Source organism: Saccopteryx leptura, chromosome 2, assembly GCF_036850995.1.
Source record: "Saccopteryx leptura isolate mSacLep1 chromosome 2, mSacLep1_pri_phased_curated, whole genome shotgun sequence".
Classification (NCBI taxonomy): domain Eukaryota; kingdom Metazoa; phylum Chordata; class Mammalia; order Chiroptera; family Emballonuridae; genus Saccopteryx; species Saccopteryx leptura.
In genome coordinates this window covers 316,185,182-316,213,019 of record NC_089504.1, presented here as the reverse complement: position 1 = coordinate 316,213,019, position 27,838 = coordinate 316,185,182, and the positions used below count along the sequence as shown (strand labels likewise).

The following is a 27,838-nucleotide window of genomic DNA, read 5'->3' as shown; positions in this document are numbered from 1 at the left end:
GGCTCTGCCCCACCCCTCACCTGTCCAGGTCTCAGCCCCAGCCCACTGCGGGACCAGAGTTCCCCCTCCCCTCTTCCCTCCTGGCTCAGGAAGGGAAGGGGGCAGGCCCACTGTCCCAGAGGTTCCCTCGGGAAAGAGCTCCTCCCCCTGCAGGTAAAGCCACTGTCTCCTAGTCCTGCTGCCAGTCCCCAGTGCACGTGCACGCTCACACACACACCCTACAGCCACACGCTGCCTGCTGCACTCGGGAGAGACACTCACTCTCACTCCCAGCCCCAAGCCGACCCTGCTGCCACCTCAGTAGCTGCTGAGGCCCCGGACCTGCGCCTTACCACTCCCCATCACCTGCCAGTGCCCTCGAGGAGAAGACATGGGGGTGTCACCACCCAAGGCAAAAGGGCCCTGGGCCCACCTCCAGAAACTTCTGAGCCCCTGGCTGTTCAGAGAGAAGAACTGGGATCAGCGTCTGGACGAGGCCCACATGCTGCAACAGAAGAGGTAGGCTGGCGGGTCACACTGCATCCCGCCTCCCGCCTCCCGCTGATCCACAAACCTGCCCGACCTCTCCGGTCTAACTCTAGACCCAAGACACCAGCACCAGGCACTCAGAGGTGCCCTTTGCCCCCAGCCCCCCTGTTACAGTCACAAAACCCCAGCTGCCCCTCTTAGTGGTGGTGGAGGGTGGCCACGCAGGGAGGGAGGCCTTGAGTGTGGATTCTGTAGATTCCTCCGCAGGATCTCGCCTGCCTGCCTGGTGGGAGAGGGGGGTGGGCACCAGAGGGGTCAGAGAGAAGAAGCCAGTGTGTGTGTGTGTTGGGGGGGGCGGTGGTTGCAGGCAGGTGCGGGCTGGGGTGGGGCAGGCTGCTGGGGAGGGATGAGAGAGAGCATGTGGGTTTTAGAGGCCTTGCTGGTTGAGGAAAGAGGGAAGAATTAGCGTGAGTATACGGGAAAAGTGATTGGTGGGAAGGAGGAGAACTTGGCTCATTCGGAGCTGAGCAGCGGTGGAGGGAAACCCAGGTGACACTGGAGAGTCCTCCGTTCACCTCATCTGCCTTTTACTGAGCCTACCGTGTGCGGTATCAGGCTGGGAACGGAGGACACAGACGCCCGGAAAGCCTGCATCTGCTCCTGGGACACAGTCCAGGTGGGGCTGATGCACCTGGGGCTAGTCATTCCCTGGCGCGTTAGCCCTGAGGTCCAGACCTGCCCACAGGGTCTGCCTGGCAGTGTTTGGGGGACGCTTGTCCCATCAGAGAGCGGGGGAATGAGCTGAGGACAGAGGTTCTAGTATCATGGCAGCCTGCACTCTGTTGCATGCACTGACGTCTTTAACTTGAATGTCTTGATAGTTCTTTGAACGAGGGGTCCTGCCCTTTCCTGTCTCACTGGGCCTCCCCAGTTGCGTGGCGGGGCCTGGGTGCAGCCTGAGCCCCATTCCAGAGAGAGACTTTCTGCTTGCTTACCACCTGGGGCCCGTGACCGGACCTCTGGCCTCCTCACCTCTGTCCAGCTTCAGAATGGGGAGGGCTGGGTCCTGGACCTCCTCCTGCAGGGGCAGTGGGCTGCAGCCCCAGGCGATGAGGCTGTGTGCAGTGTCCTGCGCATGGGGCGGACTCTGGCAGCCCAGCCCGGCCACTCGAGCTGGGTGCCCTGAGACTACAGGCCCAGGTGAGGTGGGCAGGGGCTGTCTCTCCCTCCCTGGTCCCTCCTGAGGTCTTCTCTAAAGGGCAGACCTGAGCTCCAGCTTGAGATAAAAAAAAAACAAAAACAAAAAGCTGCTTCTGTAAATAAAACACCTTTTCCAGTGGCACATGGGATCCCTGGAAAGGAGGAATTTGGGGCAGGCAGACATCACGGTCTCTGGTCGGTTTGTCTACCTTTTGTCTCTCTCTCCTGACCCTCAGCCTGCCAGACCCCGCGGTCACCTCTGCAGCCAGCTAATCCTCACCTGCCCAGCGGGACTGGCGTCGGCTTTATCTTGTTTGCCTCATCCAGGCCAGGGGGAGAGCAAAGATTAACCAAGAGAGGTGCCCCGAGCGGGCATCTCTGCAGGGCTTCCCCACCCCTAGCGGCACTGTCTGAAAAGCTCCAAGCTGAGCCTCTCCTCACTGAAAACCTGGGGTGTATATCCTTCAATGTGAGGGCAAAACACAGAAGGAATAGATCCCCCAAGCCCACCCTGAACTCTCCCTGCCCCCTGCAGGGATGTGTCTCTAAACAGGCCAGAGGGGTAATCAGACCTTCAGCCACTCACAGATTATATCCTTCAATCTGAGGGTAGAACACAGAAGGAATAGATCCCCCGAGCCCACCCTGAACTCTCCCTGCCCCCTGCAGGGATGTGTCTCTAAACAGGCCAGAGGGGTAATCAGACCTTCAGCCACTCACAGATGTGGGCAGCTGGAACCCCTGGCCCACACCCTTCCTCCACCCAGGTCTGAGCTCTTGTTGGTCAAAGGGAGCCCGTCCAACAGGCCAGGGTGTCCACTGGGGACAGAAATTCCACCTCCTCCACCTGTGCCACCTCCCCACATTCCCGAAACATTTCCATGGCTTAGATTGATTCAGCCAGACTGATGGTCTCCTGTCCAGACCACTAGAGCCACCCATTCCACAGCCCAGGCCCCCTTCTTGCAACCGTCTGCTGAGTCGGCCCCTTGGTGAGCCCCGAGGCCCCCGGTGAGGACAGACCCACTGTGAGGCGATGGCTCTGCCCCGGGCCTTGCTGCCATTCTGTCTCCCTCTGACCCCTGTCCTCTTCCCCCAGGATCCAGGACTCCCCGCTGCTGTGGGCAGCCAAGAAGAATGACCTGTGTGCCCTGAAGAAACTCCTGCTGGACAGAAGCTGTGACTTCCGACAAAGAGGTAGGCTCAGGGTCCAGTGTGCCGGAGACGGCCCCTCCGGCCTGGGGCTCCCAGGGCTTCCGCCATGGGGCCTGGTTCTTACCGTCCTGCAGGAGCCCTGGGGGAGACTGCACTGCACGTGGCAGCCCTGTATGACAACCTGGAGGCCGCCATGGTGCTGATGGAGGCCGCTCCGGACCTGGTCCTCACACCCACCCTGTGCGAGCCGCTTGTAGGTGAGCAGCCTGCCCAGCTCTTCAAGGTGCAAAAAGGCAAGGGGCCAGCTTGTCTGGGCCCCTGAGTTGGGAGGATAGAAAGGTCCTGGTCTTTAGCTTCTGTTACTTCTATGAGCTGTTTATTATTTTGCTTTGACTCCTGTCACAGTCCATGAAGGACAGGGCTCTGTTTCTTCCACAGCAACACTAAAGTGATTACAACTATGCCCACCCCCAACAGCCAACAGTTAGGGACAATGACACAGATGGCCCCAGGGGACTAATTGCTCTCAGCCCCAAGCCACTCTGCTGAGCCAGGGGCAAACTTCTATTCAAGGGCCTGTCAGGGACCTCCTGCTAGACAGGCCAATGGTGAGCCTCTGGAAGAGGTGGGGACAGACCCATGATGGGGGGCTCTCTCTGAACCAGGTCAGACTGCACTGCACGTGGCCATCATGAACCAGAATGTGAACTTGGTGAAAGCCCTGCTCGCCCACGGGGCCAGCGTCTCCGCCAGGGCTACGGGCACAGCTTTCCGCCTCAGCCCCCACAACCACATCTACTTTGGTGAGAGCCAGGGCCGGGGCTGGGGAGGGAGGGCAAGAGCAAAGGGCAGGCAGGCCAGGAGGCCCCAGGCCCGGGGACTGTGGAGGTGAGGTCAGCCCTCATAGGGCTCAGGGTCAGAGCCATTCCCCCAGGGCCCTCGGCACCGTCCCTGCCTCTGGTTCTGCCCACGGGCCCCCAAGCCCAGAGCTGAGATGTGGGGAGGAACAGGCAGCAGTCACTGGGGAGAATGCCCGTCGCACCTGCACTCATGTCGTGGGGCCTCTGTCCCCAGGGGAGCACCCTTTGTCCTTCGCCGCCTGCGTGGGCAGCGAGGAGATCGTGCGTCTGCTCATTGAACATGGAGCTAACATTCGGGCCCAGGACTCCCTGGGTAAGGCCTGGGTGCGGAAAGGACCTGGGGAACAGGAAGGGGGTGGGACAGGAGGGTCTGGGATAACCGTCGGGCCCACCCTGGGGTGGGCATGGGGACCACCAGAGACTTGGGTCCAGTGGCCCCATGACACCCGCGTCCTCCCCCAGGAAACACGGTGCTGCACATCCTCGTCTTCCAGCCCAACAAAACCTTTGCCTGCCAGATGTACAACCTGCTGCTGTCCTACGACGGGTGCGGGGGCCACCTGCAGTCCCTGGACCTCGTGCCCAATCACCAGGGGCTCACCCCGTTCAAGCTGGCAGGCGTGGAGGGCAACACAGTGGTGAGGACACTCCCCAGAACCACGTGCTGTTCTCCTGATCCGCAGAGGCTGGCGCTTCCTCACTTCCGGGTCCATCACTGACAGCCTCAGCTCAGAGGACCGAGACTCGTCCTTAGATCTGCGGGGAGCCCAGAGTTCAGCTCCCTTTGCCTGTTCTCTTCTTTCAGATCTTTATTGGGTGTTTTGTTTGTTTTTAATGATTATCCTTTTGTTTTATTTATTTATTCATGTACAGGGATAGAGAGAGTCAGAGAGAGGGATAGATAGGGACAGACAGACAGGAACAGAGAGAGATGAGAAGCATCAATCATCAGTTTTTCGCTGTGACACCTTAGTTGTTCATTGATTGCTTTCTCATATGTGCCTTGACCGCGGGCCTTCAGCAGACCGAGTAACCCCTTGCTGGAGCCAGTGACTTTGGGTCCAAGCTGGTGAGCTTTTTGCTCAAGCCAGATGAGCCTGCACTCAAGCTGGCGACCTCGGGGTCTCGAACCTGGGTCCTTCCGCATCCCAGTCCAACGCTCTATCCACTGCGCCACTGCCTGTTCAGGCATATTGGGTGTTTGTGGGAAGGAAAGATAACCAAGAATTAATAAAGAGGTTCATGTAATCAGAGGCTTGCAACTCCCGACTGTCGGTCAGTCCCTACGAACGGGCACTGGGCTCTTCAGTGGTGGTGGGTATTCCCCACACTGGCTTCTCACCTGCCGACCCTCTGCTCCCCGCTGTGCTCTCAAAGATGTTCCAGCACCTCATGCAGAGGCGGAGACACATCCAGTGGACCTGCGGGCCACTGACCTCCACTCTCTACGACCTCACGGAGATCGACTCCTGGGGAGAGAAGGTGTCCTTTCTGGAGCTTGTGGTCTCCTCCAAGAAGCGAGAGGTATGGGTGCCACAAGGACTCGGGACCGTCATGTGTTCCTGTAGAGCCTGTCCCTTTGCTAAGATCCTGGGCTCCAGCCTCTTCCTCTCCTGGTAATAGATGGCGGGGAGACTTCTAGGACCTTGGAAAGAAAAGTCCAATCAGCACTCCTTCCCTGACTGCACTTTCCCTGTAGTCCCTTTCCCTTACTTGTCTCATACATTTCAGGGCAGGGACTCTCCAAATGGAAATAGTTTCCTATCTCCCCTCCCCCTCCCCCTTCCCCTCCCCTTCCCCTTCCTTCCTTCCTTCAGCATATTGAGCACTTTCTGGGCCTCAGATGCTATACAATGAACTGAGAATACAGAAATTAAGTTCAGTGCCTGTCAGTGAGCTTCCTTAATTGCAGTCCCTTTCCTCAATCATCACAGCTGAGTCCCACATACACTATCTCCGGGGTTGTCCTGGGCGCCCTGGCAGCAAAATTGAGGTTAGATGAGCCAGAGACAGTGCCCCAGAGTGCTTGAGCTGCATCTTCAAGGAGCAGCTGAGAATCCCCAGGAAGATGAGAAAAAAGACAGCTTCCCGGAGAGAGAAAAACACCAGTTACCTGGACAGGAACAAGCTGAGTGGTAGGAGGAAAAGGAGCATTTGCTGAAGACAGAGTGGAGCAAATGCTTCGAGCTTCCAAGAACCTCCAAGAGCGTGGCAGGATATAGCTTCTGCTGTTTATGTGCCACTTGACAGTTTCCTAGGAACCCTGCTAGAGCTGTACCCTCAGGTGACTGAGTGCTCGTGAATGGAGGAAAAGGTGAGTGGCTAGTGTGTGTGAGCCTCCTCAGAGCATACTGCTGGAAACAGACAAGCTTCGCGCCGGATTTCATAGGCACTGGAGCGCCGACCTCTCCGGTGGGTTGTGCCACCGCAAAGCCGCGGTCTCTGAACTTCAGCTGGCTCCCCAGTGTTCTCCTGCAGGCTCTATTCTTGTCTTGGGCAGAATATTCCTTCCAAATTTCTTTCTCTCATTCCCCTCACTGCTGTCCCCTTCAGTTCCATCAGGAGGCGCGGGCTCCCACCTTATGGCTAGAGCATCTTGACCTTCCTGCCCTGTCCGGCAGAGCACATTTGGAAACTCTGCACTCTCGAGGTTCAATGAAAAAGATGTTAATCTCTCCAGCTGTGCTTTGAATTGGCTGTTTTCTGCTACTTTCTCAGATGTCCATCGCCCTCTCTCATCTGTATCTTTTACCTGTCCCCGTCTAATCACGTCAGAGCCACCGAACCCATCGGGCTTAGGTCGTTGCCCCACCCTCCAGGGGGAAACCCAGCCCTGCCCAGGACGTCGGTCACCCCAAGCCTGGTTCTCCTTCCGTGGCAGGCTCGCGAGATCCTGGAGCAGACGCCGGTGAAGCAGCTGGTGAGCTTCAAGTGGCAGCGGTACGGGCGGCCCTACTTCTGCCTGCTGGGCGCCTTGTACGTGCTCTACATGTGCTGCTTCACCACGTGCTGCGTCTACCGGCCCCTCAAGTTCCGGAGCGGCAATCGCACGGCCTCCCGAGACATCACCCTGCTGGAGCAGAAGCTGCTACAGGTGACTCTTACCCGAGGGGAGGAAAGGGGATGGAAACGCGGGCCGGTGGCTCCGGGGGCCAGTGATACTTCCCAGGAAATGCCCCTCCCTTGCGGGGCTCCTGACCCCCCCAGACAGAAACTGGGCGTGAGACAAGGGCACCAGGGAGGGGGCTCACTGAGTAAAACTCCACTGGTCGGGGCAGCTGTGGCTTCTCTTGGTTCAGTCTGGGAGAATGCGTGGTGTCTGGGATGCTGCGTGGACACTGGTGAAACTCCTTTCAGTTTGCAGAGGGGACCCTCTCCTGTAATGGGAACGGGGAGGCAGACGCGGTGCTCCGGAAGGGAGGGGCCTCGTGCTCCAAGGCCGTGTCTGAGTCTGCTTCCGGTCTGAGTCTGCTTCCGGTCTGAGTCTGCTTCCGGTCTGTGCGGCAGCCGCGGCCTCCTGGCTCGCGGCCCATTCTGTGCGCCGCTGTCGGGGCACATTGGTGGGAAGGTGCCTGCTGTCCCCCCGCCGCCTCCGACGTTCCGCAGGAGGCTGCCGGGGTTGGTAGGAGGCTGAGGCAGATAGCCTCGGCCCCTTTTGCTCTGGTGGCCTTGCGTGCGGTGGTGTCCTTCAGAGGCCTGGGCGGCGGGGACGCTGAGCCGAGGTGCGGAGGAAATGTACGCGTCTCCTCTTGAAGGGAGCAAACCTCCTGCGCCTGAACAGACTGTGTAGACTCTCACAAGTATTTCTGAGTGCAGACATTCAACAAGCATAGCTACGCTTGCTGGGCTGCTTGAATACTCATAGGACAGTTTTTTTGTCCTGGTGGTGACCTGAAAAGAGCTGGAAGGGGCCGCAGGCGTGGGGGGGCAGATGGTGAAGGATACAGGAAGAAGGCGTTAGCCAAGCGAGGGGGAGCGAGGTGACAGCGCGTTCGTGCCGTGTGCAGGATGGGCCGTCCGTGAGTACAGCTCATCTGGGACCTGCGTCAGGAAGGGAGCAGAAACTGCCTGCTGATCAGGGACCCAAGTTAGACCCAGGGCGAAGATATGCTCAGAGAAGGACAGGGCTGTGTGCGTCACTCAACCCAAAGTAGGTCAAGACACTCCGTCTCTCCTTCTATCACTGCCTCTCAATACATTGATAGGTGCTTGTGTGTCCAGAGCCACTGTCTCTCCCAAAGAAGGATTTGCTGGCTTGTTAGCAGAGGTTGTGGGTGCTCAGGAGAGGTTGTGTCCCGTGTATCTCAAACTGGGCATGAGGTTTGCCCACATAGAAGATGGTCAGGTGGGATGGGTGAGTGGCCAAAACTGGGGAAAAGTATAAGCATGAATGAGTTGCGGGTCCTGGGCTTTTCCAACAGCCTGGCCCTCTTTCCACAAAGATGCTCCTCCCCAGGCCTCCTGTGTGCCACACTCACTGAGGGGTGCTCCCAATCTGGGGTCTGAGGCTCCTCCCCAGGCCTCCTGTGTGCCACGCTCACTGAGGGGTGCTCCCAATCTGGGGTCTGAGGCTCCTCCCCAGGCCTCCTGTGTGCCACGCTCACTGAGGGGTGCTCCCGATCTGGGGTCTAAGGCTCCTCCCCAGGCCCCCTGTGTCCCACGCTCACTGAGGGGTGCTCCCGATCTGGGGTCTGAGGCTCCTCCCCGGGCCTCCTGTGTGCCACGCTCACTGAGGGGTGCTCCCGATCCGGGGTCTGAGGCTCCTCCCCGGGCCCCCTGTGTCCCACGCTCACTGAGGGGTGCTCCCGATCCAGGGTCTGAGGCTTCTCCCGGGGCCTCCTGTGTGCCACGCTCACTGAGGGATTCTCCCGATCTGGGGTCTGAGGCTCCTCCCCGGGCCCCCTGTGTCCCATGCTCACTGAGGGGTGCTCCCGATCGGGGGTCTGAGGCTCCTCCCCGGGCCCCCTGTGTCCAACGCTCACTGAGGGGTGCTCCTGATCTGGGGTCTGAGGCTCCTCCCCGGGCCCCCTGTGTCCCACGCTCACTGAGGGGTGCTCCCGATCTGGGGTCTGAGGCTCCTCCCCGGGCCTCCTGTGTGCCACGCTCACTGAGGGGTGCTCCCGATCTGGGGTCTGAGGCTTCTCCCGGGGCCTCCTGTGTGCCACGCTCACTGAGGGATTCTCCCGATCTGGGGTCTGAGGCTTCTCCCGGGGCCTCCTGTGTGCCACGCTCACTGAGGGATTCTCCCGATCTGGGGTCTGAGGCTCCTTCCCGGGCCCCCTGTCCCACGCTCACTGAGGGGTGCTCCCGATCTGGGGTCTGAGGCTCCTCCCTGGGCCCCCTGTGTCCCACGCTCACTGAGGGGTGCCCCCGATCTGGGGTCTGAGGCTCCTCCCCGGGCCTCCTGTGTGCCACGCTCACTGAGGGGTGCTCCCGATCTGGGGTCTGAGGCTCCTCCCCGGGCCTCCTGTGTGCCACGCTCACTGAGGGGTGCTCCCGATCTGGGGTCTGGATAGCCTTCTGGCCCAAGAGCTGGGTGATGCCAGGCAATGTATTAGCACTGGGTCTCCTCCCTCTGTGACTCTGTCTCTCTGGGGCAGGACGAATGATGTACAAACATGCTTCTTTGACCCTGAGAGTCTAAATTATATTTTAAAACCCCCTCCCCTGGCCTCAGGACTTGGAGACACATAAGGACGGCTGAGTGCACCTCCCCGTCCTTTTTCTTTCCTGCTCCTTCCTTTTCCTCTTTAGCGTGTTTTACCCTTTGCCTTCTATGTAGGTAAAAGCCACTTTGGCCCAAACACAAGACTCTTGGCTTTCAAATATCTTTTTCTTGCCGGGGAAAGGGGGACTAAGAAGGTTGAGAATGCCAATGTGAAGGGTTTGGATAGCAAAGTACGCCAGTGAGAGGCTCCTGCTCTTTGGCCATGCCCGTGAGACTTGGCCCTGAGTTTAGGGACCGTTTCTGTTCCTCTCTCAGTGGTAAGTCTGTGTGGGTGAGATCAGGGGCTCCCACCCTTATCACAATGTTTGGAAGGATTCTGCCTTCATGATGCACTGGATGAGTTAACTAGGGAAATTCTCTTTTTTTTTTTTCCTGCTTTTTTATTACTTGAAAGTCTTGGAAAAAATGGAAATACAGTGTGTTGACTTGATTAATATAATTATTGCTGTATTAGTTAGCCCAGGAAGCTTTTTTTTAGATAAATGAGTATTTTAGTATCTAATTATTTTATTCAAGCTGGACACACAGGGCTCTCAGTCACTGTACGATATCTTCAGTGGATCTCGTGGGATCTGGGGCGGTCCCTGGGCTCCGTGGGTGCAGCCCAGAGCACCATCTTGAGATAGTTCAAGTGGAAGAGAAAGTACAAACTGCAGAAAAGCAGACGTATGTGAAGCCAGAGTCAGCCTCCACCTAGCTCTGGGAGACTCCTTAGTGAGTGCCCTCAGTCTCAGTTGCCTCACTGTTCAGCCATGAGAGTTACACTTTTCAGTGTTTCCTGAGGACCCTGTGAATTAACTGGAGTTCATGTCCTCTCTCCGTTCAGTGTCTGTTTGGGTTTAGACAGAACAATATTTGCCACAGTACTGGTTCTCTTAGGTTCCAGGTGAGGTGGCAGTTCAAAGTCTGGGAGTCAGGCAGCTTGGGTGTTCATCCTAACAGAGCCTACCTCCGGACTAGACCCAGGGTCTTTAACCAAGACAACAGGTTAGAAACACGGGAAGCTGGTCAAGCGACTAGTTCTCAGCCACATCACACCTAATCCATCAAAATGTCCAAAGCCGCCCCGGCACTGGTATTTTTAAGAGACTCTTTGAGGGATCCAGATAGTTAGCTGAGGCTGAGAACTACGGCTTCCATCTTTAAATTGACTGAGCCCAGCTCTCCAGTCTTAAGTTGCTCACTCGGATCATGTAAAGCCAGTAGCCACGGTCACCATCACAGCCGCCTGGCCCATGCAGGTTGGCATTAGATTCGGACAGATGGTAATGAAACAACGGAGCCAAGAACTGGTGGGCCATTACCTTTAATCCTAGCTTTTTGCACCCAGTGGGCAAGTAAAAACACACACTGGGCTCCAAAACCCACCCATTCAGTGCTCACAAAGCTACTGACTTATCCAAGTTTCCTAGAATCAAAGATATCTGCCTCACCAGTTTTATTCACCTCTGTTTCCCATCTCCTCTCTGCATAAACTCTACACAAACTGGCTTCTCTTTCAGCACTCCGCCATTTTGGCTAACTCTCCGCTCCTCCACGTGGCCTTTCTCTGCTCTCCTCTCTAATGCTAATCTCAGGAACCGAGAGAAAGCAAGTTCCCAGTCTGCCCCATTTTATAGTGTAGAAATCAAAACCTTTAATCCAATATACAAACAAGGAAGTCTCTGATACAGTCACTTATCTGAAGCATAATGGGATTCCTCACAAGAGTGCACCACCCTACATCAAGCAACAGTCAAGGGTATGGGGAAAAGCTTAGTCTTAAAACTAAGCCTTGGGCCAGGGGTCCCCAAACTTTTTATACACAGGGGGCCAGTTCACTGTCCCTCAGACCGTGGGAGGGCCGGACTATAAAAAAACTATGAACAAAACCCTATGCACACTGCACATATCTTATTTTAAAGTAAAAAAACAAAACGGGAACAAATACAATATTTAAAATAAAGAACAAGTAAATTTAAATCAACAAACTGACCAGTATTTTAATGGGAACTATGGGCCTGCTTTTGGCTTATGAGATGGTCAATGTCCAGTTCCATATTTGTCACTGCTAGCCGTAACAAGTGATATGACGAGCTTCCAGAGCCATGATGTGTGCGTCCTGCATCACTGGAAGTAGTACTGTACATGAGTGATGCCGTGCTTTGCGGTCTCACTGACCACCAATGAAAGAGCTGCCCCTTCCGGAAGCGCGGCAGGGGCCAGATGCGGCCTGCGGGCCGTAGTTTGGGGATCCCTGCCTTAGGTTATAACTACCCTGCCTGCTTATAGCCTGTCCCCCACACCCAATGCAAACTATAAGTGAGCAAATATATATCATTTAAAAACTTACTTGACCAACAGATCATCAGACTCTCGCTGTGCTGGTCAGCAAGATGGTGGATCACTCACCATCAAATTGCCTTTTTGTCTCTTGAAAATTTTCTCCATTGCTCCTTTGCCCTTTCTCCCCCCCAAAAATAATTTCACAAATTTATTCATTAAACAAATAGTCATCAAGAACCTCATGGAACCTCAATATTATTCTAGATATTAGAAACGCAACGTGGTCTGAGCCAAGCACATGAGCTCTCTCTGCCCTTTGAAAGGTTGCAGACTGGTTTACTGTAAAGCCAGTAGCCATGGCCACCATCACAGCTGCCTGGCCCATGCAGGTTCGCATTTAATTCAGACATTTGGTAATGAAACAACGGAGCCAAGAACTGGTGGGCCATTAGCTTTAATCCTAGCTCGTGCCCGGTGGGCAAGAAATACAATGGGAAAACACTTCCCTTTCCATTCAGGGCTCCCAAAACCACTGACTTATCTGAGTTTTCCTAGGATCAAATGTTCTACTTCACCGGCCTTATTCACCTCTGTTCCCCATCTCCTCTCTGCACAAACTGCACTAACTGGCTTCTCCTTCAGCACTCTGCCATCTTGGCTGCATCTCCTCTCCTCCACGTGGCCTTTCTCTGCTCTCTCTTCTAATGCTATAATCTCAGGAACCTAGAGAGAGCAAGCTCCTGATCTGCCCCACTTTATAGTGTAGAAACCAAACCTTTAATCCAATATACAAACAAGGAAGTCTCTGATACAAAGTCACTTATCTGAAGCATAATGGGATTCCTCATGAGGGTGCACCACCCTACATCAAAAAGGGTGGGAAAGGCTTAGTCTTAAAACTAAGCCTTAGGCTATAAGAATCCTGCCTGCTTACAGCCTGTCCCCCCACATCCAATGCAGAATATACACGAGCAAACATATATATCATTATTTACAAACTTATTTGACCAACATTTACACTAATTAAATGCATAGATAGGTCATTTCAGTGTGAGTGTTGCAATTTACATTAATTTTTTCCTAGGTCAAGAGAAAGAAATGAGAGGTGTGTCGGGCCCGGGAAGCCCTCCCCGAGGAAGGTGACTGAGCTGAGACTTGGGGAACAGTTATAGGTGAAAAGTGGGTTCTGGGCAGAAAGAACGCTCATTTGCAAACGCGGGAAGTGCCTCACCAGCACTGAGACCCTGGGGGAAGCCTGGCCAGAGCCCAGGGAGCCGGGCCGGAGCCTCCATGGGGTTGTCCAGGCAGGTCCTTCCCATGTCATTCAGGACCTTGCAGGCTCTGCTGATAAAGAAGCCATCTCTTTATCCCAGAGGTGATGGGAAGCTTGGGAGGGTTTTAAGCAAGGGAGTGCCTTGGTGAGACTTTTTAAAAAATGTCTGTTTTTAGGGTGGAGAACAGCTTTGAGGGGTGCCAGGGAGGATGTAGGGAGACCAGTTCAGAGGTAATTGCAAGTTAGCAAACAAGAGACAATGGCTGATTGTCCTTGGGCTGTGATGGGCAGACCGAGAGAAAGGGCTGGTGTCGGGAGGCCTATTGACTATTGATGGAAAGATGATTGAGACTGTCCCTGCAATGGGTCAGGCGAGGAGCAAGGGAGTGGACTGAGGCAGGAGGGACATGGCAGGTAGGTCTCCATTCGTTTCAAATTATCCCCTGCCTGCCACAGTCTGTGCATCCATTTGTCCACATGTCATTGTTTCTCATGAGCTCGCCACGACCCAGAGCACGCAGCTATTTGGAAGCCCAGCTGATCTCCAGTGCTGCGCTACTTTGCTCAGGACTTGCTCAGGGGTCCTGACGGGCTTCGTGTGGAACAATCCCAGCAAGCGAAAGGTGGGGAAGGGGATGAGGAGAGGCAGGGAGCCGCTGGGTAAAAACCACACCTGCCAGTGCTCGCTCTGTGCACTGACGTGCATTCGCCCACGCCCAGGAGGGGCTGTCACATGCAGAGTCAGGAAGCCAGGCTGGGGCGGGACCGAGGTCCTGGGTTTCTGACTCACTTTTGGGCAAGGCTGGATGATTATGCAGAGCCCATTTTGGATGACAGCCCTTTTACGTCATTTGAGCCTCATAGATATCCTCATAAATAAAATTGTTATCATCATTTCAGAGACAGTGAATCTGAAGTCAAGAAGGGGAACGAACCTTGGCAAAGACCCTCCACCAAGTGCAGTGCTGGGTCTTGGGCTCAGGTTCTGGTCTGCTTTGCTCAGAACCTAACCCTTTAACAGAAAGCCAGTCCATTTCTTCCTCCAGGGTAACCAGGGTAACGCTGGGCTTCAGTCTTCTTTCTGAGTGGACCCATTGCATAAGAAACGCATGTCTCCAGGCTACGCTCTCACTTTATCTGGCTGCATCTAATCTTTCCTGGACAGGATGGGGGAGGCTGGGGGCGGCATGCCCCCACCCCCAGCTACCAGAACTGCTGTCTGTTTCCAGATTTGATGATAGGCACTGTTTTTGATGTGGTTAACCTCTTGGTATATAGGGTAAGCCCTACTTCTGTGGTAAGGACTCCTCTTGTAGAGAGTAGACATTTCCCAGGTTAATCCTCCCAAGAAAATGCGGAGACCGGGACATGAAATAAATCTTTGGAAAGTAGCCTTAGATGGAGACCAGGAAATTTTCCTTTTTATTTTTAGCTTTTTGGCCCAGTTATTCTCAGCTTGAGGTACAGAGCAGAAACAACTATGTACATCAAAAAATAAAAATAAAAAAGGCTAGGTCTCTGATCCAAACCAATTCAGTGCGAGTCCCCAGGCTTTGGCCTGGCAAAGGCGTTGTGACAAAAAACTTCCCCTTGCTTCTGATGGGCAGCCTGGTTAGAAACCCCCGCATAGTTTAGGATCAGAGTAACTCTTCATTATGAGTGAGTAAAACTCTCTCTGGTGGCTTCATTCCTTTGCAAGACTGGGATCTTGGGGAGGAAAAGTGGGTCTAAGACTTTAGATAACCTTTCTGGTGCCCTCCCAGCTTCCGCTGGGGTCACTGTGCTCCCCGCCCACCCCTGCAGTGATCCATAGTTGCATCTGCACATAAGCCTTCTGGGCATTTCCTTCAAGGCACCAAGCTCAGCCCGTGATAAGTGAGAGCGTGCTCACCTACCTGGCCAGTTCTCACCGGAAGTCAGCTTCTGCAGGGGCGTCAGCTGTTGACAGCTCCTGAAATTTCAAGCCATGTGATGATGTCGAGACTTCTGGTCATTGCTGGCAGGCATTTGTATTGAAAGAGGTGGGGTGGAATATTTTCTCAGGGTAATATTAGCCAAGCCTGCTTCGGTGACCTTGAGCTCGGATCTGGAAGTGCCCGAAAAGCCCAGTGCGTGGTCACCCTTTACCCGAGTCTCACCCCTTCTGTCGCTCTCGGGTTGTGCTCAGCTTGAACCTGCCTGCTCGCCTCTCTACTCCCTCCTTCCTGCTTTCCTTTCTTACTCTGGAAACACCTACTGTGTGTGTGGATGTGGATGAAAAGGTGGAGTTAGATGTCCCCACTCTCAGGGCGCTCTAAGATTACTGGTGAGACCTGGGGTACCCAGAGGATTTCAGTGTGCTGTTGAGGACCATGGCTGAGATTGGCACCAGGAACCCACAGAAGAGACACCTGACCCAGGAGGAGTGTTGCACCTTAAGTCCTGAGGATTAAGTAAGGCTGAACCAGAAAAATGCGGTTGAGGAGGGAGACTGTGGCACCCTGCTGCCTGGTTTGAGGGACAAGAACTTTGGCAACACAGTGACTTTAGGACAGTCGGGTCACAGGTGGAGCTGACACAAAAGCTTGGGGTCCCTGGACACCTCTGTTTCTCATGAATGAACTCATGCGGGGGAGCTCCTAACTATAACAAAACCTGTTGAACAAGCAAAGGGTGATGGTGAGGGCAAACCCCAGAAGGGGGTTGCAGTGACTGAAACTGTCCCCAACCTTCTCATGTCAACCTTCTCAGGAAAAGGGGTTTTGCCTTTTCATGTCCTGAGGAAATAGCCAGTGCCACTGCCCTGCCGTCCCCTAGGGTCACTCTAAGTCCCCACAGCTCACATGGCCAACTTGTGCACAGTGAGTTCCTTCTTTTCTTCGTTGAGCCAAGAAAAGGTTGGTGGCCGTGTTCTAGGCATGACTCAACCAACATACAAACCTATATGAATTTATTAACCAATGTCACCCCCCCCAAAATACAATTAAAAATTAAAAAAAAAAACTAAAAAAGATGAATTCAAAAATTGTATACGAACACACATATGGCATAGATGCAATTATTTCTGTACTTAATGCTATTTTGTTGGCATCGCTAACATACTTGTTTGTCCTACTTCTTACTACCCAATATCAAAAGAAGCTGCTGGTGGGTTTTCTAATTGGAGACAGATGCCATGAGGACAGGAGAATAAAGAAACAGGACGAGGCCCATGAACCGAATTTCAGGATGGAGGAGAGGGTATTTATTCAATTCGTTGCTAGAGCTAGGCAGGAAAAACCAACACTGAGCTTCCTTGGAAGCAAGAAAGAAGGGAGATGTCCTGTTACATGATCAAATAACATTCTGCAGTTTCTCAAGAGAGATGAATGTTAGAGGAGTTTACTTATCATCAACTCCTTAAACGACAGAAAAGGAACAGAAGTCTAGTCAGAGGCTGTTAGAGCGCATTGTTCACCAGACACACGGACACCGACTTTTTTCTTGGTCTTCTCTGGCCCCACATGGTGGACCTGAAACATTTCTACCATCTGCTGGTCGCTTTGGCTCTGCTCTTCAAGGCTAGCTCCTTGGCTCCTTCTGAGCAGCCGTGGGGCACTGGGTGGGCACCTTCTTTCTACCATAGAGCTCCTCCTACCATGTGGCATCTCTTCCTAGTTCAAAAGCTGTACCTCTCCCTGGACCGGTGAGTGCACCCCCGATGTGGCTGGCAGAGCGATGCTCAGAGGCTCCAGTTTATTGGCCAAGTGAAGATGCCTGGTGTTCCTTGTGCCTCGCGAGCAATCGCATCCTCCTCGTTTGAAACCATGGACTTTCCCACTGGCCCAGGGACCGTCAAGTCCCATCTCGAGGGCACTAGTCACAGATATGACCTTAGAGAACATGGTTCGCAAAAGCCTAGAGGGGACTTCAGTGTTTTAAAATGAGTTATACAATCTGATGTGGGGATTACAGACATGCAGACAGTCTTCTGGGAGGAGGGTCTGTAGCCTTTCTGCTCAGACGGGCTCAGAACTTCAAAAAGAGTTAAGGATGTTGGTTATAGAATTCTATCCCTACATCTGCATGATGTTGCAAAGGTTTTTCCTGTGAAGTAATAGGCACAGAAGGATGGTCTTTTTAGTTGACCTACACTCACTGCTCAGGACAAGGTGGGGGCTCTTCCTCAGAACTAAAATCTAGCTGGTGTCTCCCACATCTTGTCTGCCCTTTTCTCAACGGCTAAGTCATAATAAATCCACCATACACATTTCTACGGTGCTTTATGATTTATGAGGTCCATCCAAATACATCATCTAATTCAATCTTCCCAATACCTCCCCAGGGAGGTAAACATCGGACTTTCATTTTACAGACGAGAAACTTCAAGTGCAGGGAGGTTTAGCGACAGCTTTAAGGTTTCCCCAGAGCCGGTGGCTTCTGGCTCCATGCCGGAAATTGAACGCTGTTTGATTTCTATAGTCTGTTCTACCTGCCAGGAACCACAGTGAGGTTGGAAAAGCTGGACTTTCTGCATTGCTGAAACCACTCCAAGCCACTAATTCTTCTTCCTGCCACAGTAACTTTCCTACCTTGCTGTTCTGAAATGTGAGCTCAGCCCCTCAGTGCCCCTGTCATAGATTACTGCTCGCAACATATAGCTAAAAGTTGACTTGCAAGGTGATAGCTCAAATGATCGGCATCAGCAGCATATGTGGAACCCAGGGTGCACAGACTAGTGTGCTGGTCACAGAGTCGGCCACAGTGACAGATACCACCAAGGAGGGTAAGGTGAGCATTTCTTTGTCCTGGAGGGACTTTGCTTTAGACCACTTGCCCCGAAAGCATCTCTCATCCCTAATTTCCCCTCGTAGGAGGCCTATGTCACGGAACAGGATAAAGTCCGGCTGGTGGGGGAGCTGGTGACCGTCATCGGGGCTGTGATCATGCTGTTCCTAGAGGTGAGGCCCAGGAGGGGTCCAGGCCGAGGCCGTCTGCCCGAGGCCCTCACCTGAACTGCATTCTCCATGGTCTTTGGGTTTTCCTGGCCTCCTCCCAGATCCCGGACATCTTCAGGGTTGGTGCGTCTCGCTATTTTGGACAGACCGTCCTTGGAGGGCCGTTCCATGTCATCATGTGAGTGTCCCTTCCTTCCGGCCCATGCTTTCCCTCACCAGAATTGTCCTGGGTTCTCTCTGGGACCCAGCCCTCGGCTGACCCTCCCTGTACATGCGCTTTAGATAGACCAAGCCTGAGTGTGTGTGTACCGCCCAAGTCATGACTGTGCTGGAGGGGACCTAGAACATTCCCAGCCCTCCTCACTCCCTGCTCCCTGCTCCCCTCCCCCCAGCATCACCTCTGCCTCCCTGGTGCTGGTGACCATGGTGATGCGGCTCACCAACACCGGCGGGGAGGTGGTGCCCATGTCCTTCGCCCTGGTGCTGGGCTGGTGCAGCGTCATGTACTTCGCCCGAGGATTCCAGATGCTGGGCCCCTTCACCATCATGATCCAGAAGGTCCGTGCCTCCCCTGCAAGCTTCCTCTGGCTTCAGCCCTCCACGACAGAGGGATGGGGTGGGGCAATAAGGAAAATGCTGCTCAGGGCGGATCTGGTGGGGCTACAGGGACCTCCTGATGACCAGCGATTGCTGCTGAGAGACAGATGGGAAAAGGCTCAACCCGCCCTCTCTCCCTTCTCTGTTTCCTGTAGATGATCTTTGGAGACCTGCTGCGTTTCTGCTGGCTGATGGCCGTGGTCATCCTGGGGTTTGCCTCAGGTGAGAGCACTAGCCCTTCCCCCACTAGAGCCTGGTCCAGATCTCCAGAACATTCACTCCTACTCTTGCTCTCAGTTCTCATTTGCAGTCCCATTTGCTCCCCCCCTCCGGCAGAAAGTGAGGCAAAAAATACACACTGATAGCCCTGGCCGGTTGGCTCAGCGGTAGAGCGTCGGCCTGGCGTGCGGGGGACCTGGGTTCGATTCCCGGCCAGGGCACATAGGAGAAGCGCCCATTTGCTTCTCCACCCCCCCCCCTCCCTCCTTCCTCTCTGTCTCTCTCTTCCCCTCCCGCAGCCAAGGCTCCATTGGAGCAAAGATGGCCCAGGTGCTGGGGATGGCTCCTTGGCCTCTGCCCCAGGCACTAGAGTGGCTCTGGTCGTGGCAGAGCGACACCCCAGAGGGGCAGAGCATCGCCCCCTGGTGGGCAGAGCGTCGCTCCTGGTGGGCTTGCCGGGTGGATCCCGGTCGGGCGCATGCGGGAGTCTGTCTGACTGTCTCTCCCCGTTTCCAGCTTCAGAAATAAAAAAAAAAAAAAAAAAAAAAATACACACTGACATCTGTAGACGCTGGGTCACTTAGTTTGGCCTGGAAGGTAGACCCGTGTGCTCTGAATTTCTGAGCCAGTAACATTCGTGTTGACTACCTGCCTTGCAAGATCTTTAAAGGAGACACAGAAACAGGGCTTTGGAGCAAGGGGGACATTAAACAGGAAAGACTGGCCGCTTGTGGGTCTGAGGAAACAGTGTAGGCAAATGGCAACAGTGTCGTGCTTCAGCCTCTGTGTTTACACAGACGGAGGAGACACACAGCCTTCAATACCACGTAACGACCACACGTGGGCTAAGTTGAAAAAAAAAGGGAAAGAATTTTCCAAAGGAGGTACAAAAACAGTTTGCAGAGTTTGAAGAATGAGAGAAGAAACAGATGGGAGAGTTGGGAGGAGAGGCAGTCAGGGACCCACTGAGGGCCTGGGGCACTGTGGGGACATGCCAGGGAGGAGAGAGGGGGTCACAGCAAGGGAGTGGCAGATGGGGAAGGATGGGGGAGGGCGGGGAAAGTGAATGAGTAGAAGGAAGTTCTTAGGTAAAGGCAGAAAGAGGAAGGAAGAGTGAAGGGTGGCAAAACTCTGATCCAGTCTTCAATGTCTGCAACTGAACAGTTATAAGACAAGGGGGTTATACTAGATGGTATTTGAAGACCCCCCAATTCTAGTGGACCAGGGCTCAGTACAAAGGACACTATTTCTGTCCTGGGAATTTCCTGTTGAACAGAGATCCCATAAAACAGTAGACCAAAAAACTGCACCAACAGATGAACTATAAAAGGGTAAAACTGGCCTGACCAGACGGTGGTGCAGTGGATAGAGCGTCGGACTGGGATGCAGAGGACCCAGGTTCGAGATCCCAAGATCGTCAGCTTGAGCACAGGCTCATTTGGTTTGAGTAAAGCTCACCAGCTTGGACCCAAGGTCGCTGGCTCAAGCAAGGGGTTACTCGGTCTGCTATAGTCCCACGGTCAGGGCACATATGAGAAAGCAATCAATGAATAACTAAAAAAGTGCCACAACAAAAAACTGATGATTGATGCTTCTCATCTTTCTCGGTTCCTGTCTGTCTGTCCCTATCTGTCCCTCTCTCTGACTCTCTCTCTCTGTCTTTGTAAAAAAAAAAAAAAAAAAAAAGGTAAAACTGTAAAATACTAAATATCTATATATGTATATATGCACTTTTTTGCTAAATGAGTGAGTATTAACATTATCCAGAATGGTGGACTTGGCCGTAGAACATCTCAGGATTAGCCAGGCAAAATGAGACTACCATGTTTATACTCACCTCACACACCTACATTTGTGAGGATGTGAGTTTGTGTACGTGCGTGTACGTGTGTGAGGATATATGTTGGGGGTAGAAGGAAGGCTTATTGTGATAACGCTCTTCCCCCCCCCCCCCCCATTCCCATCCTTTCTTCTCTTCCTGGGCGGAGCAGCATTCTTTATCATCTTCCAGACAGAGGACCCGAGCAAGCTGGGGGAATTCTACAACTACCCCACGTCGCTGTTCAGCACCTTTGAGCTTTTCCTCACCATCATCGATGGCCCCGCCAACTATGACGTGGACCTGCCCTTCATGTACAGCATCACCTACGCGGCCTTTGCCATCATCGCCACACTGCTCATGCTCAACCTGTTCATCGCCATGATGGGCGACACTCACTGGCGGGTGGCCCAGGAGCGGGATGAGCTGTGGAGGGCTCAGGTGAGCTCCCTGCTGCGAGTCTTACTAAGGAGCAGGGGATGGAGGGGAAAATCAGTGTGGTATGTTATGGTGGGTCACAGGAGAGTGTCACAGGGTCTTAGGAGAGTCACAGGAAACCCAGTAGGGCTGTCACCTCAACAGAGGTACATTTGGACAAATGGAGGGGACCAAGGAGGGTAAATGGTAGCAATGGGTAGGACCAATATCCAAGATCGGAGGGTATTGGTCACAGGGGAAAGATAGGTCCAGCAGTCATCTCTGAGTCCCCTGGGAATGGGCACCATCTTGTTCTTATACATCCTAGTTTTTAACTTGGACCTTATCTTCCATTGGCTTTCATAACTCCCCATTTCTCTGTGATCTAGTTTTGTTTTTTTTTTACCTCATCTTAGGCTAATAAAATTTTAGGGTTGGAAACATCTTCAGTGGTCCTCCAGTTGAGTTTCTACCCAATGTATAATCATTCATCAGTTAGAGCAGGGGTAGTCAACCTTCTTATACCTACCGCCCATTTTTGTATCTCTGTTAGTAGTAAAATTTCCTAACCGCCCACCATTTTCACAGTAATGGTGATTTATAAAGTAGAGAAGTAACCTTACTTTATAAAATTTATAAAGCAGAGTTACAGCAAGTTAAAGCATATAATAATAATTACTTACCAAGTACTTTATGTCGGATTTTCACTAAGTTTGGCAGAATAAAACAATTTACTATAGTTAAATCTATCTTTTTATTTATACTTTGGTTGCTCCGCTACCACCCACCATGAAAACTAGAATGCCCACTAGTGGGTGGTAGGGACCAGGTTGACTACCACTGGGTTAGAGGGTCATTCAATATCATGGAGTTTTGGGCAGTGTTTGGGAGGAGGAGGGCTTATTTCACATTGAAATGTTTTTTGTTATTGGGAAAACCCATGTGACATTGAGCTGAAATGTATCTTTCTATAATTCCATTCTTTGGCCCTAGTCTTTTCTTTTTGTATAATGCAGAACACACTCTCCCATTTGAGTACCGTTCAAATATTTGAATACAGACATTGTTTAATCCCTCAGAAATTTCAGTCATTTAACAATAATTTTTTTTTTACAATAATTATTTTTCATAGATTTTATTTATTGATTTTAGTGAGAGAGGAGAGAGAGAGAGAGAGAGAGAGAGAGAGAGAGAGAGAGAGAGAGAAAGGGAAGGGGGAGTAACAGGAATCATCAACTTGTAGTTCCTCCTTGGATGTACCTTGACCAGGCAAGCCTGGGATTTGGAACCAGCGACCTCAGTGTTCCAGGCGGGTGCTTTGTCCACTGTGCCACCACAGGTCAGGCAGTTTAACAATAATTATTTAGAGCCTACTGTAAGTTGGGAAGTGTCCAGGAGCTGGGGGACATGCGCATGAACACACCAAAGCAGTCTGGTCCCTCGTGGAGCGTACCGGCTGTTTGGGAAGACAGACAGTAAACAAACGACTTCCCAGGAAGCTGTACAATTGTAGCAGAAGCATCATAGAGACAGATGCTGAGGACGGGGTGCAACACAGGATTCCGGTGGGAAAGTTAGGAAATGCTTTTCTGATGGAGTGACATTTAAGAGGAGTCAGGAGAAGAGCAGACTGATTAACCAGGACTGTGTGCAGACGAGTCTGCCCTCACTGATGGACCGAGGGTAGAGAAGGAGTCATTCTCTGAATGGAAGGTGGGGTCTGTGACCATAGAAGGTGGGGAGGGGGGAATGAAAGATGGTACAAGAGGAAACAATAAACTGTCTTTGTCAAGACAAAGAGGGGGAGGAGCTGTCCAGGGAAAGGGGATAGAATGACCGGAAGTCCGGAGGTTGGAGGGACCTGGTGCAGCTAAGAAACTGAGAGATGGGAAGAAGTGTGGACGACTATAAGGACAGGGAGTGCAAGAATGGAAAGTGGAGGCTTGGGTTTGTTTTTAAAGGATTGGCAGTCCCTTCAACTAATAAAGCTTCCTGGCCCCAAGCCATCCTGACCGCACTCTTCTCTTCATGTTCTAATAGATCACGGTCCTTTCAAGACTGGAACGGTCCCTCCAGGACAGGAGGAATGCAGCGTGAAGCGCGGGCATGCCTCTCCTTGCTTGGGACATTGTACTATAAATAGCACCTACAGCTGAGTTAGGCACATCTGCAACTGGCCTTTATTAAGTTTACGATCAACTAGAACCCCACATCTCTGTTACTCAGCTTCCTTAGTTCAGCCCTTCTCCGTGTTCCTGCACTTGGACGGACGCTTGAGTCTTAAACATACCCGAAGGGCCTTAGATTTGGTTTCCTTAAATCTTATGTGACTTGATTTCTGCCCAGCATTCCAGTCTGCTGAGATCATTTGTGTATTGCTTCTGTCACCTTGCAAATTACGTCTCCCTACCTATTTTGTGTGGCAGGCATATTTGATACATTTTTCTTCTATGTTTCATCTAAGTAATTAATGAGGGCCAGGCGCAGGACAGCACATGTGACACGTCACTAGCATTTTCCCTGCCAAGTTTGCCATTATTAACTCGCTCTTTTTAATCTTAGGTTGTGGGTACTTCATTCACTACCAACTCCCCAGACATTGGCAGCTTTACCTCACCCTCTAGATCCCAGAGATTTGATTTAATCATTTTATTTAAATCAAGATAGTTGGTCTGTGGCTTTCCTATGAAAAAGCAAATGAAATTACTTTGGCGTGACTCATATTTCCATGGCTGAATAGTAATGTAGAGGTCACTGTTCTATTCACAACACTCGTAACATAGTCTCTCTCCTTTTACGAGTAAAGCGGAGAGCATGGTGCCCAGCACAGGACAAGGGATGGATTAAAGGCTGTCACCTCCACTCACATCTGGTGTCCTTCATCCACGGTTTCCCTTGGGCTTTCTGTCCGTGGCCTCCAGTGTCCTTGGAACCCCGTGGCTTTTTCTGAGTTCTCCCTCTCCCCTTCCAGGTCGTGGCCACCACGGTGATGCTGGAGAGGAAGATGCCTCGCTTCCTGTGGCCTCGCTCTGGGATCTGCGGGTGCAAGTACGGGCTGGGGGACCGCTGGTTCCTGCGGTGAGTGACAGTGCACACATGCGTGAACTGAAAACGTGTGTGATGTCGTGGGAGCAAGGGTGACCAATTCCGCACTCACCCTTCTCTCCAGTCTTGAGATCCCAAATCAAAGCCAAAGGAGACGTTGTCACTCTATAAAGTGAGCCTGCATCAGCCAGTGTGAGGGAGGAGGCGGGGGCCAAGGAGGGCTAGAAAGAATGACGACAGCTGGTGCAGGCCGGGGGTCTGTCAGGGCGGTGACGTGCAAAAGGCTACCTGCACGTGGCCGTGCTTGGGTGTGGGCATGGCTCACCCAACTTGTCCTCGTCTGTTCCCGGCTGACCCCCATTTCTAGCATAGTCTTGCCTTGCAGCTAGCCTCCTATTCTGAGCTCTATTCTTAGCTCCTGACCTCTCTTCTTCTCTTATTTATGTCCTGAATTGCACTCCATCTTGGAGACATGCTTATCTCTTACTTGCCTTTGTTTCTCTTTCGCGTTCCCCCACACCCCCCCACCGTCATACCCACATCCACATCCTGAGTGCAAGACCTGTTTGGTCTCCACCCCACTTGGTCCTCCATTCCATTGAACTTTTCTTCACTTGACCTTGAATGTTCTTCTTATGTCAGCTCTGCTCCCCACCTTCCCCTTTCCCTTGAGCCAGTCCCCACCAAGCTCCCCATTCACCTCAGTTTCTCCCCCTGGCCTGTCTCCCCGACCTCCACTGAGTGTGCTCGCCTTTCCCCTCCTCAGGATCGAGAGCCACCATGATCAGAACCCCATGCGAGTGCTCCGCTATGTGGAAGCGTTCAAGTCCTCAGACAAGGAGGACGAACAAGATCGCCTTTCCGGGAAACAGCCCTCCACAGTTGGAAGTGGGACTCTAGCCAGAGCCTCCCTGACCCTCCCAACACCCTCCCTGTCTCGGACCACATCCCAGAGCAGCAGCAGTCACCGGGGCTGGGAGATCCTTCGTCGCAACACCCTGGGACACTTCGGACTAGACCTTGGCGAGGGGGATGGAGAGGACAATATTTATCTATGACTGGGATCCCCGTTACTCTTGACATAGTCCAGGTGGCCCGGGCTGGGAGGCAGAGTGGGGGACAGGGCACTTTTTCCATGCCGTTCATTGTGGGCGGGGCAGACAGAATAATTCTTGAAGGCCGCATCTCAGCCTTCACCAGAGGATTTCTGGAGATGGGCAATGAGAATGTGTTGCTCTACGCATCTGGAAGGCCCACATCTTGGGAAACAAAGGTTTCTTGTCAAGAATGGTTGGACTTGGCCATCAGAGACTTGAGGTAGGGAGGGAAGACTGGTAATGTCTGAGTCCCCCTGCTGCCCCTACAGGTACTGGAAGGGAGTCGGGTGTATAGCCTGCCTACCTCCACGTGCTTAATGTGGGCGGAGCCAGGCATGGCGGAGGCTGTGGTCCCGCCCTTTCCTCCAGCGCTGAAGGGTTCTCTCCCCATGCAGCAACCAAGCCTCACCTAGAGAATGGCAAGAAAGGTTCTTTATCCTTGCTATATTTATTTTTAAAAAGATCATTGTGGTAATATACACTTAAAATTATAAAATTGACCATTTTAACCATTTTTAGGTATACAATCGCATGGCATTAGTGCCATTCGCCTTGTTGGGCAATATCACTGGTATTTATCTATAGAATTTTCCCATCCAGGTGAGACTCTTGTACCCATTGAACATGATCTCCCAAATCTCCCCTCCCCACAGCCGCTGATAACCAATATTCTACTTTCAGTTACTAATTTGACTACTCTAGGCACCTCATAAAAGTGGAGTCGTACAATATTAGTTCTGTTGTGTCCAACGTATTTCACTTAGCACAGTGCTTTCAAGATTCATCCATGTTGTAGCATGTACTTTTCACCCTGGGTGGATGGCTGCGTTGGTTATGGCATCGTCCCAACACGCAGACGTTGTCGGTTTGATCCCCGGTCAGGGCACATACAGAAACGAATTGATATTTCTCTCTCTTTCTCTAAAATCAATAAAATTAAAAAAGAGAAACTCATTCATTTTAAAGACAAAATAATAATTTAATTGTGTGCATATGGATTTTGTTTATTCCTTCTTCCATTGCTGGACAGTTGGGTTCTTTCCAGCTCTTGGCTGGTGTGAGGAACACACATGAATATTGGTGTACAGTTATCTGAGCCCCCTTTTAAGTTCCTTCGGGGATGTACCTACAAGTGGACTGGCTGGATCTTCTGGTAACCTTTGCTCAATTGTTAAAGGAAGTGCCATCCTCTTTTCCTCAGTGGCTGTGCTATTTTGCATTTCCTCCAGCAATATACAAGCAGTCCTGTTTCTCCGCCTTCCCACCAAAACTCGTCACTTTCTGCTGCTGCTGTTGTCAGTAGCTGTCCTAACGGGTGTGAAGTGGGGTCTCATTGTGGTTTTGACTTGTATTTCCCTAATGCCCAAGGACACCAAACACCTTTTGTGTGCTTCTTGGCCATCTGTAAATCAGTTTTGTTTTTAGAACTGTCTATTGAAGTCCTTTGCCCATGTTGGAATTGTGTTGATATTTTTGTTATTGTATCTGAATTGTCTTATTGCTGCTTTGTGAGGCTCAAAGTCTAACGTGTTTGCATCTCATTTGCATCCTGGTGTGTTTTGAAGTCTATGAGGTAAATTATGCCTTTCTATGCTTGAATGGCCCAATCATTTTTTATTTTTATGGGGCATCCCTGGTCTGTCCCTCAGGTGTCTCATTAGCAACTAATCATCCTTGTGCCTGGAGGTGGCTCCCGGCCATGTCTCCTGCCACCCCACCTCCCTTTGCCCCCGTGCTCAGTTGTTGGGTCGATGACAGGAGCAGAAGGGGGACCATCTGGGAACCAGGTGTCCAGAGCACCCATCACAGGAATTCAGGTACAGCCTGCCTCTGGTCTCCAGCTCTGTGCTTCTCATTTCAGCCCACCAGCTCCTTCACCAAAAAGCCATGCTGTGGTCTCCGGTCGCAAAGAGAACCGTAGATGGGTTCACCCGGAGACTTGTACAGAGTACAGGAGAGTGCGGGACAGTGAGGGGTCACATCAGTGCACACGCACACATGTATTGTACAACCGCAGGGACACAGGTAGCATGTATCCTGAAGGTGCTCAGTTGCCGTGGTCCCCCCACATTTTCTTTCTTTTTTTTTTTTTTCTTTTCTGAAGCTGGAAACGGGGAGAGACAGTCAGACAGACTCCCGCATGCGCCCGACCGGGATCCACCCGGCATGCCCACCAGGGGCGACGCTCTGCCCCTCCAGGGCGTCGCTCGGCCTCGACCAGAGCCACTCTAGCGCCTGGGGCAGAGGCCAAGGAGCCATCCCCAGCACCCGGGCCATCTTTGCTCCAATGGAGCCTTGGCTGCGGGAGGGGAAGAGAGAGACAGAGAGGAAGGAGGGGGGGGGGTGGAGAAGCAAATGGGCGCTTCTCCTATGTGCCCTGGCCGGGAATCGAACCCGGGTCCCCCGCACGCCAGGCCGACGCTCTACCGCTGAGCCAATCGGCCAGGGCCCCCCCCCACATTTTCTTACGTCATGGAAGCACATCCTCTCCTGGGGATAGCTAGCCTCCCACCTGTGTTTCAGGTCCACTTTTCCTTTCGTCTCCTCTGTCACTAGTGCCTGTCACCATCTTCTCTGCCGTCCTCATGTGCGTGCCTTCAGCCCCTCCCTCCCCTCCAGCAGTTGGCACAGAACCCACTCCAAGCAGAGAGCAGACACCCTGCACCCACCCCTGCCTTTCAGCGACTGCCTCATCCCACGCCCTCCTCAGGGCCACTGGACGGCCCAGTCTTGCTTGAGCTCTGTAGGATCTGGGAGATGACAGACACACACTCGCCAA

At 52.6% G+C, this 27,838-nt stretch overlaps 1 protein-coding gene across 1 annotated transcript; it reads left to right on the top strand.

Moving 5' to 3' along the window:
- The first annotated feature begins 204 nt into the window (after nt 1-204).
- On the top strand, nt 205-26,316 carry TRPV5 (transient receptor potential cation channel subfamily V member 5). Its single transcript, XM_066366195.1, has 15 exons — nt 205-498; nt 2,768-2,865; nt 2,958-3,080; nt 3,489-3,626; nt 3,898-3,996; nt 4,146-4,321; nt 5,061-5,207; nt 6,565-6,777; nt 17,782-17,868; nt 17,967-18,043; nt 18,258-18,423; nt 18,618-18,684; nt 20,673-20,941; nt 23,889-23,995; nt 24,729-26,316. Exons 1-15 carry the CDS (start codon nt 371-373, stop codon nt 25,018-25,020), a joined length of 2,187 nt encoding a protein of 728 aa, XP_066222292.1. The 5' UTR covers nt 205-370; the 3' UTR covers nt 25,021-26,316.
- Nucleotides 26,317-27,838: the final 1,522 nt, after the last annotated feature.